General features: G+C 36.8%; 1 protein-coding gene across 1 annotated transcript in view; it reads left to right on the plus strand.

Moving 5' to 3' along the window:
- THOC1 (THO complex subunit 1) overlaps positions 1-15,104 on the plus strand; it is a 76,042-nt gene that overhangs the window by 6,637 nt on the left and 54,301 nt on the right. The window contains exons 7-10 of the mRNA XM_053714966.1: positions 5,520-5,615; positions 6,457-6,539; positions 14,649-14,722; positions 14,946-15,054. Coding sequence (XP_053570941.1) covers positions 5,520-5,615; positions 6,457-6,539; positions 14,649-14,722; positions 14,946-15,054 — 362 coding nt within the window. The remainder of the gene's footprint in view (positions 1-5,519; positions 5,616-6,456; positions 6,540-14,648; positions 14,723-14,945; positions 15,055-15,104) is intronic.

Raw genomic sequence — 15,104 nt, forward strand, 5'->3', positions numbered from 1 at the left:
TGCCAAGATTTAATGTCTCAGAAAAAAACTACTTCTAATTAAAACCCACACTTTCTAACATAGATGTAATTATTCCTAAGTAAAATTTAGACATCCGAATTTAAGATAGCAAATGGCTTCAGAGTATTTAATGTATAAAAATCCTGCCCTTGCATACCTTTTTTGCTTCTTTAGTAACAGTATCAAGTGTTGATTAGTTGTCTCATATGCATCATCCATTTGCACCGACCTATATCTGACAGTTTCCTAAATAAAAAGAAAAGCTTATGGTAACACATGTGTAATCACCACTTTTAACTGAAATGAGTAATATAAGTTATTATTTCCCTTTTTTGGCTGAAAAAAAGATTTCTAAACTGTCAGATTTACATTCTATAAATCAAAAACAATGTAACAGTTTAAAAAAATAAATGCTTGAAAGGTATAAGCATTAAAAACATGTTATTTTTTTGTTACTTTTGTGCATTCTAAATAGAAAAGTCACTTTCTAGTTGCACCAGGAGCAAGTCATTAGAAATAAGAGATTACAACAAGATTAATATAGATAAATAAAAGTATGGCATAAATGTAATAGCTAGGCTGCATTCTCTTTGAATACAAAAAGTGGCTAAATGTCTGCCATGGTATGTTGTGAAGCAAAAAGACATAAATATCAGAGGGAAAGCTATAAATGAATTACATAACTACTGCATATTCTGTATTATCACTAGGGCTATTGAGGAAAGGCCTCTATAATCGTTCCCTGGGCTAACTGAGCCAGTTAGTGATGTTTTATACAACTGTTTTTCATACAGACCAAGAAACGCATCATGTACACTTTCCTGTGTCAAATGATAGAAATCTAACGCCTAGATTTAGAGTTTTGTCGGTAACGACCCGCGTAGCTAACGCATGCTTTTTTTTCCCCCGCACCTTTTAAATACCGCTGGTATTTAGAGTTCACAGAATGGCTGCGTTAGGCTCCAAAAAGGGAGCGTAGAGCATAATTTACCGCCACTGCAACTCTCAATACCAGCGGTGCTTACGGACGCGGCCAGCTTCAAAAACGTGCTCGTGCACAATTCCCCCATAGAAAACAATGGGGCAGTTTGAGCTGAAAAAAAACCTAACACCTGCAAAAAAGCAGCGTTAAGCTCCTAACGCAGCCCCATTGTTTCCTATGGGGAAACACTTCCTAAGTCTGCACCTAACACTCTTACATGTACCCCGAGTCTAAACACCCCTAGCATTACACTTATTAACCCCTAATCTGTCGCCCCCGCTATCGCTGACACCTATTTTTTTAACCCCTAATCTGCCGCTCCGTACACCGCCGCAACCTACATTATACCTATGTACCCCTAATCTGCTGCCCCTAACACTGCCGACCCCTATATTATATTTATTAACCCCTAATCTGCCGCCCCCAACGTCGCCTCCACCTACCTACAATAATTAACCCCTAATCTGCCGACCGGACCTCACCGCTACTATAATAAATGTATTAACCCCTAAAGCTAAGTCTAACCCTAACACTAACACCCCTCTAACTTAAATATAATTTAAATATAACGAAATAAATTAAATCTTATTAAATAAATTATTCCTATTTAAAGCTAAATACTTACCTGTAAAATAAATACTAACCTAAGTTACAATTAAACCTAACACTACACTATCAATAAATAAATTAAATAAAATACCTACAATTAAACCTAACACTACACTATCAATAAATTAATTAAATACAATACCTACAAATAAATACAATGAAATAAACTAACTAAAGTATAAAAAAGAACTAAGTTACAAAAAATAAAAAAATATTTACAAACATTAGAAAAATATTACAACAATTTTAAACTAATTACACCTACTCTAAGCCCCCTAATAAAATAACAAAGACCCCCAAAATAAAAAAATGCCCTACCCTATTCTAAAATTAAAATACAAAAGCTCTTTTACCTTACCAGCCCTGAAAAGGGCCCTTTGCGGGGCATGCCCCAAAGAATTCAGCTCTTTTGCCTGTAAAAAAAAAAACATACAATACCCCCCCCCAACCATCATGTCCATGATCCGGCTGAAGTCTTCATCCAAGCGGGAGCTGAAGAGGTCCATGATCCGGCTGAAGTCTTCTATCAAGCGGCATCTTCAATCTTCTTTCTTCCGGATCCATGTTCATCCCGCCGACGCGGAACATCCATCTTCACCGACGAATGACGGTTCCTTTAAGGGACGTCATCCAAGATGGCGTCCCTCGAATTCCGATTGGCTGATAGGATTCTATCAGCCAATCGGAATTAAGGTAGGAAAATTCTGATTGGCTGATCCAATCAGCCAATCAGATTGAGCTCGCATTCTATTGGCTGTTCCGATCAGCCAAAAAAAGAACTAAGTTACAAAGTGTTTAATGTTCCTTTAAGACTAGGGGACCAACATTTCTTTTACAGTTGACTTGCCTTGAATATCACAACCTCACTATGGTTAAGGGAGCTGTGTCAGTTGCATATCTGACTGGTTCCCTGTGCATGTATTATTTATGATGTGCATTGTTAGAAAAAACCCTGGTTTCTTAAAGGACTGAAAAATGCATAGATCTAGATATACATATGAAAATATGATTTTAAAAGCCCTGAACTGTTTGTGTGTGTGTATATATAGAGTTAAAGGGATACTGAACCCAATTTTTTTCTTTCTTTCATGATTCAGATAGAGCATGCAATTTTAAGCAACTTTCTAATTTACTTCTATTATTCATTTTTCTTTGTTCTCTTGCTATCTTTATTTGAAATAGAAAACATCTAAGCTAAAGAGCCAGCAAATGTTTGGTTCAGGACCACAGACAGCACTTGTTTATTGGTGCTGTCCAATCGGCAAGGACAACCCAGGTTGTTCACCAAAAATGGGCCGGCATCTAAACTTACATTCTTGCTTTTCAAATAAACATACCAAGAGAATTAAGAACATTTGATAATAGGAGTAAATTAGAAAGTTGCTTAAAATTACATGCTCTATCTGAATCACGAAAGAAAAAAAATTGGGTTCAGTGTCCCTTTTAATAACTGTTTTTCAGTCTTATTTATCTTTGTTACTAAATGCTGCCATTACAATTTATTATAATTATACTAGTAGACTAGTACAATGTAAGTCAAGAAACATACAACGTTGGGGAGTACTTGGGTATTACTCATACTATAACTCAGTAACATAGGGTACAGGTATGCAAATCATCTCTTGACACCCACAATGGAGCTCAAGATATCTGACCTGTATTGACCTTGGTTGCAATGATAATGCAGAGAGAGATATATACAGTGGTAATTTACATGTACCTAGAAAGGTGCCCAGATACAAAAGAAAGAAATGGGAAAAACACGAGAGGGGGAAGATGGGTAGGAATCATGCATTTATTTAACAGAATGTAATCTCCCCACATCTCACACTTTATGCGTTTGTTCTAGAAAAGCCTAACGACGGGACAAGTCCACCAGATGTGTTAAAGGGACAGTCAACCATAGAATTGTTATTGTTTTAAAAGATAGATAATCCCTTTATTACTCATTCCCCAGTTTTGCATAACCAACACAGTTATATTAATGTACTTTTTACCTTTGTGATTACCTTGTATCTAGGAACCTTCTTCCAGCCCCCTGATCATATGACTGTGACTGTTTACTATCTATTGTCTTAAATTTAGCATTGTTTTGTGCTAAATCTTAAATAACCCCCTGTGCCTGAACACAGTGTTATCTATATGGCCCACGTGTACTTTCTGTCTCTTTGTGTTGAAAATAGATTTAAAAAGCATGTGATAAGAGGCAGCCCTCAAATGCTTAGAAATTAGCATATGAGCCTACCTATGTTTAGTTTAAACTAAGAGTACCAAGAGAAAAAAAGCAAAATTGATGATAAAAGTAAATTGGAAAGTCAATTAAAATTAAAAGTTCTATCTGAATAATGAAAGTTTAATTTATACTTGACTGTCCCTTTAATGTGGGCCTATAGTACCACAATTAGGTGATCAGTCAGCAAAAGCTCATATAGTGTTACACAGTAGTTTGCAGCATGTGTAAAGCCTGTCACAGTGCTTATCGCTAACCTCCCAACCCCCCACAATACTAGATTTATGAAAAGTCATACAATCCTAACAGATGTTTGCAATGGATAGACAGGGTTCTAAGAATGTGCAGGTTACTTGCACCTTGTTTTCTTCAAAGTCATTAAAGGACCAGTAAACACAGTAGATTTGCATAATCAACAAATATAAGATAACAATACAATAGCATTTACTCTGAATTTCAAATGAGTAGTAGATTTTTTTCTAACATATTTCAGTTATGTATATTTCCTCTCCCCCTGTACCATGTGATAGCAATCAGCGAATCACAAATGCATATACGTATATAGTCTGAATTCTTGCACATGCTCAGTAGGAGCTGGTGACTCAAGAAGTGTAAATATAAAAGACTGTGCACATTTTTTTTAATGGAAGTAAATTGGAAAGTTTAAAATTACATGCTGTATCTGAATCATGAAAATTTAATTTGACCTGAGTGTCCCTTTTAACGGTCAAAGGTTGTAGAAGCTGATCAGTGTGTAGAACCAAGGTGTTCTCCTGTTTAAAAAAAATCACTTAATGTTTGGAAAACACCAGAGCAGACTATGAATCGAGTGAATAGTTAAAGGGACACTCAAGTCAAAATTAAACTTCATGATTCAGATACAGCATGCAATTTTAAGCAACTTTCCAATTTACTTCCATTAACAAAATGTGCACAGTCTTTTTATATTTACACTTTTTGAGTCACCAACTCCTACTTAGCATGTGCAAGAATTCACAGCATATACGTGTATGCATTTGTGATTGGTTGATGGCTGTCACATGGTACAGGGGGAGTGGAAATAGACATAACTTTGAAATTTATTTAACAAAAATCTACTACTCATTTGAAGTTTAGACTAAGTGCTATTGCATTGTCTTCTTATCATGCATTTGTTAATTATGCAAATCTACAATGTTGACTGGTCCTTTTAAGGAGTGTGGTGCAACTGTGGTGTCTCAATTGTAACCACTTCTCTAAGCAACCTTTAATAAGACCATTGACTTTGACAATGGAAGAACGGTGGTGAAATGACATCCACAGAAGGTCCTTAAGCCGCATTTAGGAAAAGGAGAACCATTCTGTAGCATGCGATCTCTGATAATTTTTTTAACTGAAGTGATACATTGTATATTCTTTTTACTGTATAGATAGTAAAAAAATAAATTCAAAATGCCTATTTTAAATGTAAAATGATCCTAAAACAATAAAACTATTGTTTTTTACAGAATGACTGCAAATCACCCCCATCTCTCTTTCTCTGTGAAATCAAAAGGCTGTTGTTGAGATACTAGTGCTTTTCTGATTTATGTTTATGGGACATGAATATTAGTCATTTTTTAGTGTACATTTAAAATGAGGTTTTGAGTTCTATATCGGTTATGTTGACATAGTAGGATTCAAACGTAAATTGCTGTTCTATGTATTTCTCATTTACAGATCTTCTAAGAAGACTCTCAAAATCACAAAACACTGTTTTCTGTGGAAGAATTCAGCTGTTCCTTGCTCGATTATTCCCCCTCCACGAAAAGTCTGGTAAGGGTACAAAGAACTGCTGCATTGATAAAGTGTTGGTAGAAGTTTCTTAATGAATCTGAGCACAAATTTATAACGTACCTAGTTCAAGACTAAGCAAAGCGTAACATTTTTCCCATCTACCTCTAGGCTAACTAGTTGTTAAAAAGTGCAAAGACAAATATTGATTAAAATCTGTTTTCTTACAATGTGCATATTATGGATATTAGTAAAACAACACAAAAAAAGTGTTATACATTTTGTATGACTGCCTAGTGCTTATATCAGTGGCATTATGTTAAGAGTGAGAGAACAGTAGTACTACTTTATAAAGACATACAATATGAAGCTGTAAAACTTAAAGGGGCATTAAACCCAAACATTTTCTTTCATGATTCAGATAGAGAATACAATTTTAAACAAAATTCCAATTTACTTATATTATCTAATTTGCTTTATTCTTTAGATATCCTTTGTTGAAGAAATATCAATGCACATAGGTGAGCCAATAACACGAGGCATCTATGTGCAGCCTCCAATCAGCAGCTACTGAGCCTATCTAGATATGCTTTTCAGCAAAAGATATCAAGAGAATGAAGCAAATTAGATAATAGAAGTAAATTAGAAAGTTGTTTAAAATTGCATGTTCTATCTAAATCATGAAAGAAAAAAATTGGGTTTCATGTCCCTTTAAGCAGAGATAATGTATAACCAAGGCTATATGTTCTAATATAGAAAGAGTATTACAAATTAGATTTTACTATATTTATATAATCATGGAATATAAACACTTGTGCACATGCTGTATACATATGTTTATATTTGTGCGTCTTATTTATTTTTTATTTTCTTTATTTAAAAGGGTTGAATTTGCAGAGTCAGTTTAATCTGGAAAATGTTACAGTTTATAATGTCAACGAGCAGGAGAGCACTCTGGGGCAGAAGGTATTTTTCCCCTTTATTCAGCATGTGTAGCAGTAAAGAAATAAACTGTTCAGTTTTTTTAAATCTTATGCATCCTTTAAAAACCATTTTAGTCTAATAGATACGACTTGACTAATCCTTAAAATGTTAGACAGCAATTGAGTAAATATGGTCTTTGTTTTTGCTCACACGGTTGACAATGCAGACGTTAGTTTCCCAAATAAATATTGTGTGTATAATTTACTTTTCTGTAATGAAACCTTGAATATTTTAAGATAGTTTGTTTGAACTTAAAGTAAAACTATTTTTTTTCTGCCCTAAAATGCAATTGCAACTGTCTGATTTATGATTAAATCTTTACCAATGGCTCCCTTTATTTTTTTCTTTTAAGGAACCAGCTCTTACCTGTTTTATAAAATTCAATTTATTAAGTTTTCTTGATTTTCCTTAAAATCATATGAAACTCAAATATTTTCATTAATAATTCAGATAGAGCATACAAATTAAAGCAACTTACCAATTACGCCTGTTACCAGATTTGCTTCATTCTCTTGATATTCTTTGTCAACTGGGAGCTAGCTGTACACATCTACTGAGCCAATGACAAGAGCCATATATGTGCAGCCACCAATCAACACCTAGTTCAGTAGTTCTTTGCCGCTCCTGAGCCTGCCTATGTATGCATTCCAACAAAAAAAAGAGAGAGAATGAAGCAAATAGAAGTAAAATTGCATGCTGTGTCTAAACGATGAATTTTTTTTTTTTTTTTTTATTGAGAAATACAGCTTATAGATAACAAAAATTGCAATAGTGATGGTACATAAATTGATCATGTTACATAAGTAGGATAGATTTGGTAAACAATAGAGCTCTTATGGTAATTTCTTCTTTAGTATGAGTTCATATGCAGCCGATGTGAAAAGTCTTTTAAAGGACAATAAGGGTCCATGCCGCTTGTTTAGCATTCTTTTGTCATAGTCCGACTGTACCTAGTATTAGCTGTCTGCTTTTCCCATTTTTAAAAGGATAAATTAAATTATTTAACTGAAAACAAATAATAACTAAAAGTAACTGAAAACATAATATTTTTACTTTTCGTGAGCGTGACTGAGTACATGTAATAAGTGTCATGATATGATGGGTTCTCGATGTGCAGGGGTCAGGTATATAACAATGGATATAGGTGAAATCCTAGATTACCTTATTTTTTAGTGTTGCTCCTAGGGACCTCATTGGTTGGGTCGTGTCTCCCAGAGGAACATTATGTCAGCGTGCATGTCTAACTGATTTGTAATGAGATAATGGTATCTTTCTAGCTTGAGGTTTAAGAGTTTCACATGTGTTCTAGAGTCAAGTTTCGGGTATCTGTGGAAGAGGAATATCATTGGGTTCAGGGTTGAATTTTAGGGCAGGTCCACCAAGTATGATATAAGGTCCCTTCATCTGAGCATTGTCTCCAGCAAACGGTTGGAAGAGTTAGGGAAAATGTGTTTAAGTCTTTGTGGCGTTAAATACCATCTAGTAAGAAGTTTGGTGTTAGTCTCTAAGAGTTTGGCTGAGTGGGCTGATTTGCAGATGGAGATAAAAATTGATTGCCAGTCAGCAACTGGGATGAGAAACGGCAAATCTCTCTCCCAGGATTTGGTAAAATTCGGCAGATCTCCATCTTTTGGCGAAGTGAGTAGTTTGTAGGTCAGTGAGATAATGTGGTGTATGGGAGTGGAGGTACTACACAGCTTCTCAAACTGGGTTTTCTGTCTCGTTAGGTTGTTTTTATGTGTAGATTGGAGCAAATGGTTGAGCTGGTGGTATCTAAACCAAGTGGCAAAAAAACCCATAGCCTAAGTGTTCAGTATGTTGTCTTGGTAGTAACTTACCCTCCTCCGCAAGAATGTATGTAGGTAAAAGGAGATGTATATCTTTGGTACCTGATGGGGTAATCTTGATACCCGGTTGGAAGTCAGGGTTTTGTAAAGTAGGCGTAAGTGGTGAGGGTATTGTGGATATATTAGGGTGGGTTTTGACTATCTCAGTTCAGGATCTATGGGTTTCTGATATTATGGGGTTTGAAGATTTTCTTATTTTAGTCTGGCGACTGTCAATCCAGCATGAGGCATCCAACTGGGGATAATCTGCTAGTTTGTGATCTAGTCTAACCCATTGTTTATGATGGTGTTCATCATAAGTGCACCAGTCTACTATCCTGGAGAAGAAAACTACATTTCGGTATTCGTGTATGTTAGGAATGCCTAGTCCGCCATGAAGGGGGTCTCTGTATAAGGTTGATTTGGAAATTCTAGGAGGGCTTGATTTCCATATGTAGGAATTAATTATGGATTGTAATTTATGGAGTAAAGAGTTTGGGAGGGGGATTGGTACCGTTTGTAATATATATAACATTTTTGGGAGTCAGGTAATTTTTGCTGCGCCTATCCTTCCTAACCATGAGATAAATTTCGGGGTCCATGATATGGTGTGTGCAGCTATGCTAGAAGTAATAGTGTCATAATTTAATTTGATCAAATCAGCTAAATTAGAGGAAAGGTGTATTCCTAAGTATTTAAGTGAGTGGGTTTTAAGAGAGAATTGGGTTATAGATTGTAGTGATGCTAGGTCTTCATTTGTTACGTGTACTGGAAGTAGCTCCGACTTCTCAAAGTTGATTGAGAAGTTGGAGACCGTGCCATATGACGTAAGGATAGAGTGTGCAGCCTGAAGTGATTTTGTTGGTGCAGTTAGGGTCAGTAGGAGGTCTAGCGCTGCGGAATCTGTTGGCGCTCTACAAATAACCGATAATAATATGAGGTCATCAGTAAATAGAGCTAACTTGTATTCAGAGGATTTAATTTTTATTCCCTCAACCAAGGGGGAGGCACAAAGAATGGTAGCGAGTTCTTCCATTGTTAGGACGAACAGTAAGGGTGACAATGGGCACCCTTGTCTTGTACCGTTTCTAATTGGGAAAGATTCTGAAAGGAGCCCATTTACTTTAATCTTGGCTGAGGGAGGGGTGTAGAGGGTGGCTATTTTGGAGATTAATTCTTTGGGGAGGCCAAATTTATGTAGGGTGCATATTAAAAAGGTCCATTCTAAGCAATCAAATGCTTTTTCAGTATCCGTTGAAATAAAGATTGTTGGTATTTGGTGTTGAGAGGTATGGTGTAGAAGGTGTATTGCCTTTACCGTATTATCTTTGGCCTCTCTATGTGGTACAAAACCCGTCTTGTCGTTATGTGTCAGATGAGGGAGAGTGGTGTTTAGCCGGTTGGCAAGAATTTTTGAGTATAATTTGAGGTTAACGTTTAGTAATTATATGGGACGAAAATTGGAGGGAGTATCAGTCAGTTTACCCGGTTTAGGTAGTACTGAAATGTTTGCCTCGAGCATGCTTGAAGGAAATTAATGGTCTGGGTCTATATAATTAAATAATTTAAGGAGATGTGGGGTGAGTAATGGTTTAAATTGTTTATAGTAAAAGTTACTGAAGCCATCTGGACCTGGACTCTTCCCTGTTTTTAGAGATTTAATTGCAGAGTCCAACTCCTGGAGTGTTATTGCTTGACTCAGTAGATGTGAATATTCTTGGTGTACCTGGGGAAGATCTATTTGACTGAGATATTTTTCACATAAGTCTTTGTGGTCGGTTTTGAGCGTTCAGTGAATAAGTTGTATAGTTTGGTGTAATATTGACGAAATTCAGTAGCTATGTGTTTAGAGTTTGTGGTTTTAGAAGAATCTGTGGCTGTTAGGGAATGGATATATGATAAAGTGAGTTTGCGTTTTAGGGCCCTGGCAAGTAGTCTGCCCATTTTTTTACCCTGAATGTGGTATTTCTGGCGGAGGAAGAAAGATGTGTTTTGGGCATTTATGTCAAGGAGGTCATTGAGTTGCTATCTCGCTTGTTCTAGCTTATGCTGTAGTTCTGCATTTGCAGATGTCTCTTGTGGGAATAGTCTAGTTTTACTATTTCCTGTGTGAGTGCTATATGTTTTTGTCTTTCTTGTTTGTTTTTCATGGCTTTATGTTTCATTAAAATAACACATTTGTTGGCTTCCCAAGTAATGATTGGTATAGTGTCTTCCTTATTGTTAAGGGCGAAGTATTCTTGGAGTGCTTGTTCTATATCAATTTTAATTAAGGGATCTGATATCAATGTTTCATCTAGTCTCCATTGGAAAGGGCGTATTGGTATTGACGGCCATGTAAAAGAGCTGCTGAATGGTCTGACCAGCTGATGGGTATAATGTGAGAGGCTCGTAGGTTTAACAGTGAAAGATTGTCGGCCATGATATAATCAATCCTGGAGTATGATTTGTTAGGGTTAGAAAAGAATGTATAGTCTTGTTTGTGGGAGTGCAAGTGTCTCCAAGTATCGTGAAGGGTTAGTAATGATAGATTATTCCAGACAAAGTGTGTGGTTTTATTTGGTAGTAGTAAGTTAGGGTTTGTGCTGTCGATAGCTGGGTTAAAGGGACAGTCTAGGCCAAAATAAACTTTCATGATTCAGATAGAGCATGAAATTTTAAACAATTTTCCAATTTACTTTTATCACCAATTTTGCTTTGTTCTCTTGGTATTCTTAGTTGAAAGCTTAACCTAGGAGGTTCATATGCTAATTTCTTAGACCTTGAAGCCCACCTCTTTCAGATTGCATTTTAACAGTTTTTCACCACTAGAGGGTGTTAGTTCACATATTTCATATAGATAACACTGTGCTCGTGCACGTGAAGTAATCTGGGAGCAGGCACTGATTGGCTAGACTGCAAGTCTGTCAAAACAACTGAAAAAAGGGGCAGTTTGCAGAGGCTTAGATACAAGATAATCACAGAGGTTAAAAGTATATTATTATAACTGTGTTGGTTATGCAAAACTGGAAAATGGGTAATAAAGGGATTATCTATCTTTTAAAACCGTAAAAATTCTGGTGTAGACTGTCCCTTTAAGTGTGAGGTTGAATATGAGAGAGATCATGGAAAGCTTTCGACCTTTTAAATGGGGAATTTAGACCTTTGGTGTTAATGGAGATAAGGGTATATTTCTGCTCACTACTTCGTGCAGACATGGTGTGATATTCGTGGCGTTGGGAAAGTGTACCCTACAATGATTTTTTACAGAGTAGAATGACTTTATAGGCGGTTTACTCAGGAACAGTGAATAAGGTGTGGAGAAGTTGTGCAAAACATTTTCAATCAAAACAATTGTGAACAAAACATTTTTTAAACATTGTATAAAGTGTAACATAGTAGATGAGGTTGAAAAAAGACCGAAGTCCTTCGAGTTCAACCTATACAAATCTAAAATATATACAAAAAGATCCAGTTAAGATTAAATAATCCCACTAAAAGGTGACCCATTTAATACTAGCAATCATATCCATGAATTTTGTTTATAGACAGAAATGTATCCAAATAATTTTTAAATGTATCTAGGATATTTGCATTCACTACCTCCTTTGGTAATGAGTTCCACAATTTTATTGCTCTTACAGTGAAAAAACGTTTCCGTTGCAGGAGATTAAATCTCCTTTCCTCCCACCTTAAATTGTGACCTCTGGTCACAAACAATTTTCTTGGAATAAACAGAGCTTCTGCCATCTCTGTGTATGGGCCTTGTAACATCATTTAACGGTATACAATTAACTTGAAAACAAATACAGCTAGCTTTTTAGCTTTGAAAGTGGGCTAACGGTGCCCCAGATTATGCTAATCTTTTGAGTAATAAAGATCCAGCAATTTTTATATAGTAATGTTAATGATAATAACTAGAAATTTAGTTGCAATCTGTGAACCTACAGGGGAGAAAACTTGCATAAATGTTATATAGGTAACAAAGATAGTTTAATCTCACCCATTTTCGGGGTGCAGTCCTATGGATTTTTTCTGTCTTTTAGAGACGGCTGTCTGCCATGATGATCTTTGAGGTCTGGGAGAGTGTATGGATTGTGTGTCCTTTTGAGAAATGGATGTAGTGGGTGGTTGGCTATTGTCCGGGATGTTGAGGTTTAGTTCCTTGCAGAAGTCTTCGATGTCCCCAGGATCTGTGCATGTTTTCCTCTGTCCTTCCCATGATTCCCGTGCCAACTGAAGATGACACGGGAATCCCCATCTGTATGTAATGTTGTTTTTCTGTAGCAGGGTAGTGAGAGGGTCAAATTCCCTTCAGCGTTGTAGGGTTCTTAAGGAGAGGTCAGCATAGATGGATAAGGATGATCCTTGAAAGCTTAGTGGAGAGGAGTTTCTCGCTTGTTTCATGATATCTTCTTTTTTGCTGAAAATCGTGTCATTTTATGATTACATCGCAAGATGGGAGGCCTTCTTTAGGCCTTGGTCTCAGGGCTCTGTGAAATCTCTCCATGACTTTTGGGGCCGTGTAAGTTGAGCCTTTAAGATATTTAAAGAGATCTTGCAGATAAGACTGGAGGGTGTCCGTAGTGATCACTTCTGGAATCCCTCTGATTCTGATGTTTTGCCTCCTGCTCCTGTTTTCTATGTCCTCCAGCTTATCTTGGAGCTGTGAGATTACATTATTTTGTGTTTGTACATTCTAAAGGAGATTTGCTATGTCTGACTGGTGGGATTCAGATTCTTCCTCCAGAAACTCTACTCGATCTCCTATTTCATACATCTCCTTACGTTGCTCAGAGATTTCCTCTTTAATGCAGGATTTGACCTGTGTGATCAGATTGGTGAAGTCTTGTTTTGATGGCAGCGATTCTAAGAGTGCTTGAGAGACTTGCATGGTGTCAGAATTGGGGTTTTCTACTAGCGTGGAAAGCTGTGGTTCAGGTTCCGTTGATTCTAGGATTTCTGCTTGAGTTGAAGGATTTTCAAGAGGCTTGAAAAAATTATTCATAGAGGTGGTGCAGTTATGGCGGCTTTTAGATGCTTTGTCTGTTTTAGGTTGTCTCTTAGGTGACGTCTCTATTGCTGTGAGTTGCCATGCAGATGTGAAGTAACTATAGATGTGCCCTGCTTTAGAGACAGTTGTATTTAGGCAGCAGGTGTAGAAAAGATGCCCTGTTGTGGTAGCAATGTAAGGCTTCTCATAAATAATGATCTTTTTTTCGCTTGTTGTATATTAAACATTCAGATAGCCTTAAATGTAGATTTGTCTAGCCTGGTTTTTTTTTTCTTATGCGATGAAAACACAGAGTTAAACCCAAGGCTAGTGTAAAGGTAGGGCTAGAGCAATGTCAGATCAGATCATGTTAAAGGATTCATGCTGAATATGAGTTGCACATGGTTGCCATTGCGTGTGTGATAGATTATTTTCAGCTTTCTAAGTTATAAAAACATTGTAAAAGTGCCACCATGAATGTTCAAGTAGTTTCCCTGATTAGCATAATGTGTCTCTGTGTTGCAGAAAGTAGTATTGAGGTTGCTGGAATTGCTGGTGAGGCCTTAAGTGTACATAGGTTCTGATTTAGTACTGAGACTAAGCAGGATTAAAACACATCTAATAGTGGGTGCTTTGGCTTGAGCTTACCTCTATTAGTTTGATGTTTCTCATGTGTTGTAATTTGCAGCCAGGATGATGTTGATAGATGATGGATCTGAGGTAGGCCGGAATGAAGCCGGGGCCTAAATTTTGAAGTGATGTCCGGTCACATCGCAGATGGGTGATCGTGAGATTGTGGGACCCTTAGAATCCTTCTGTGGTGTTATCTCACCCTTTGTGCCAAGTGGGGCATAGGAGATGCGCTTTTTAACCAGGTCCCGGTTAGGCCGGAGTGAAGCCGGGACCTGGATTTATTGCTGGTGCCCAGCCTTGCAGCTGGAGATCGATCCGGAACGTCTAGGTGCTTTTTTTTTTGTTTTTTCTCCCCCCTACATGGAGGATCTGCTTTTAACATGGGATAGGGACTAAAATTTCTGATGTTGCTGAACGTTTGTTTGTTTTAAAGCATAATCCAAGGCAATACTCAGGAGCTCACCTAAGGTGCAGCCATACTCCATGACGGCCGGCTCCGCACTATCAACACACATTTTAAAATAAGTATTTTTTTCTAGATTTGAGTATCTGTTCATTTAATTTTTTGAAAGCAAAAGGTGAAACATAAGTGTTTTTCTCCTCGTGGTGTAAGCTCTACTAATTGTGGCTGGTACGACATTTGTGTTTTTACTTTGGCAGCAAGTGGAGGATAGAGATGATGGAATGGAGATTGAAGAGGGTGAAATGGGAGATGACGACACGCCTTCTAGTTCGTGAGTATGCTAAGGATTTCCTTATACTATTTTACCCTTCCTTGCTTACGTGCATCTTGTGACATTATGTTTTAGAATAGAACTTGTGTTTTACTTTGCATAGCTATTTAAGTAACCAGTTCATTTAAATACCCTTTTATACACTTCCTTATTTATTAAGTAATTCTGTCACAAATATGTTTACATTTTTTAACCAAAACTTTGTCTTTTTTTCCCCTCAAAGTACAATTCCCATAGATTACAATCTGTATAGAAAATTCTGGTCTCTCCAAGACTTTTTTAGGAACCCTGTGCAGTGCTATGACAAGAGCTCCTGGAAAACATTTCTTAAGGTAAATGTTCCTCACTTCTGGAGAACCTAGAAGCTTCGCTTTATAGCAGA

The sequence above is a fragment of the Bombina bombina genome, chromosome 5, assembly GCF_027579735.1.
Source record: "Bombina bombina isolate aBomBom1 chromosome 5, aBomBom1.pri, whole genome shotgun sequence".
NCBI lineage: Eukaryota > Metazoa > Chordata > Amphibia > Anura > Bombinatoridae > Bombina > Bombina bombina.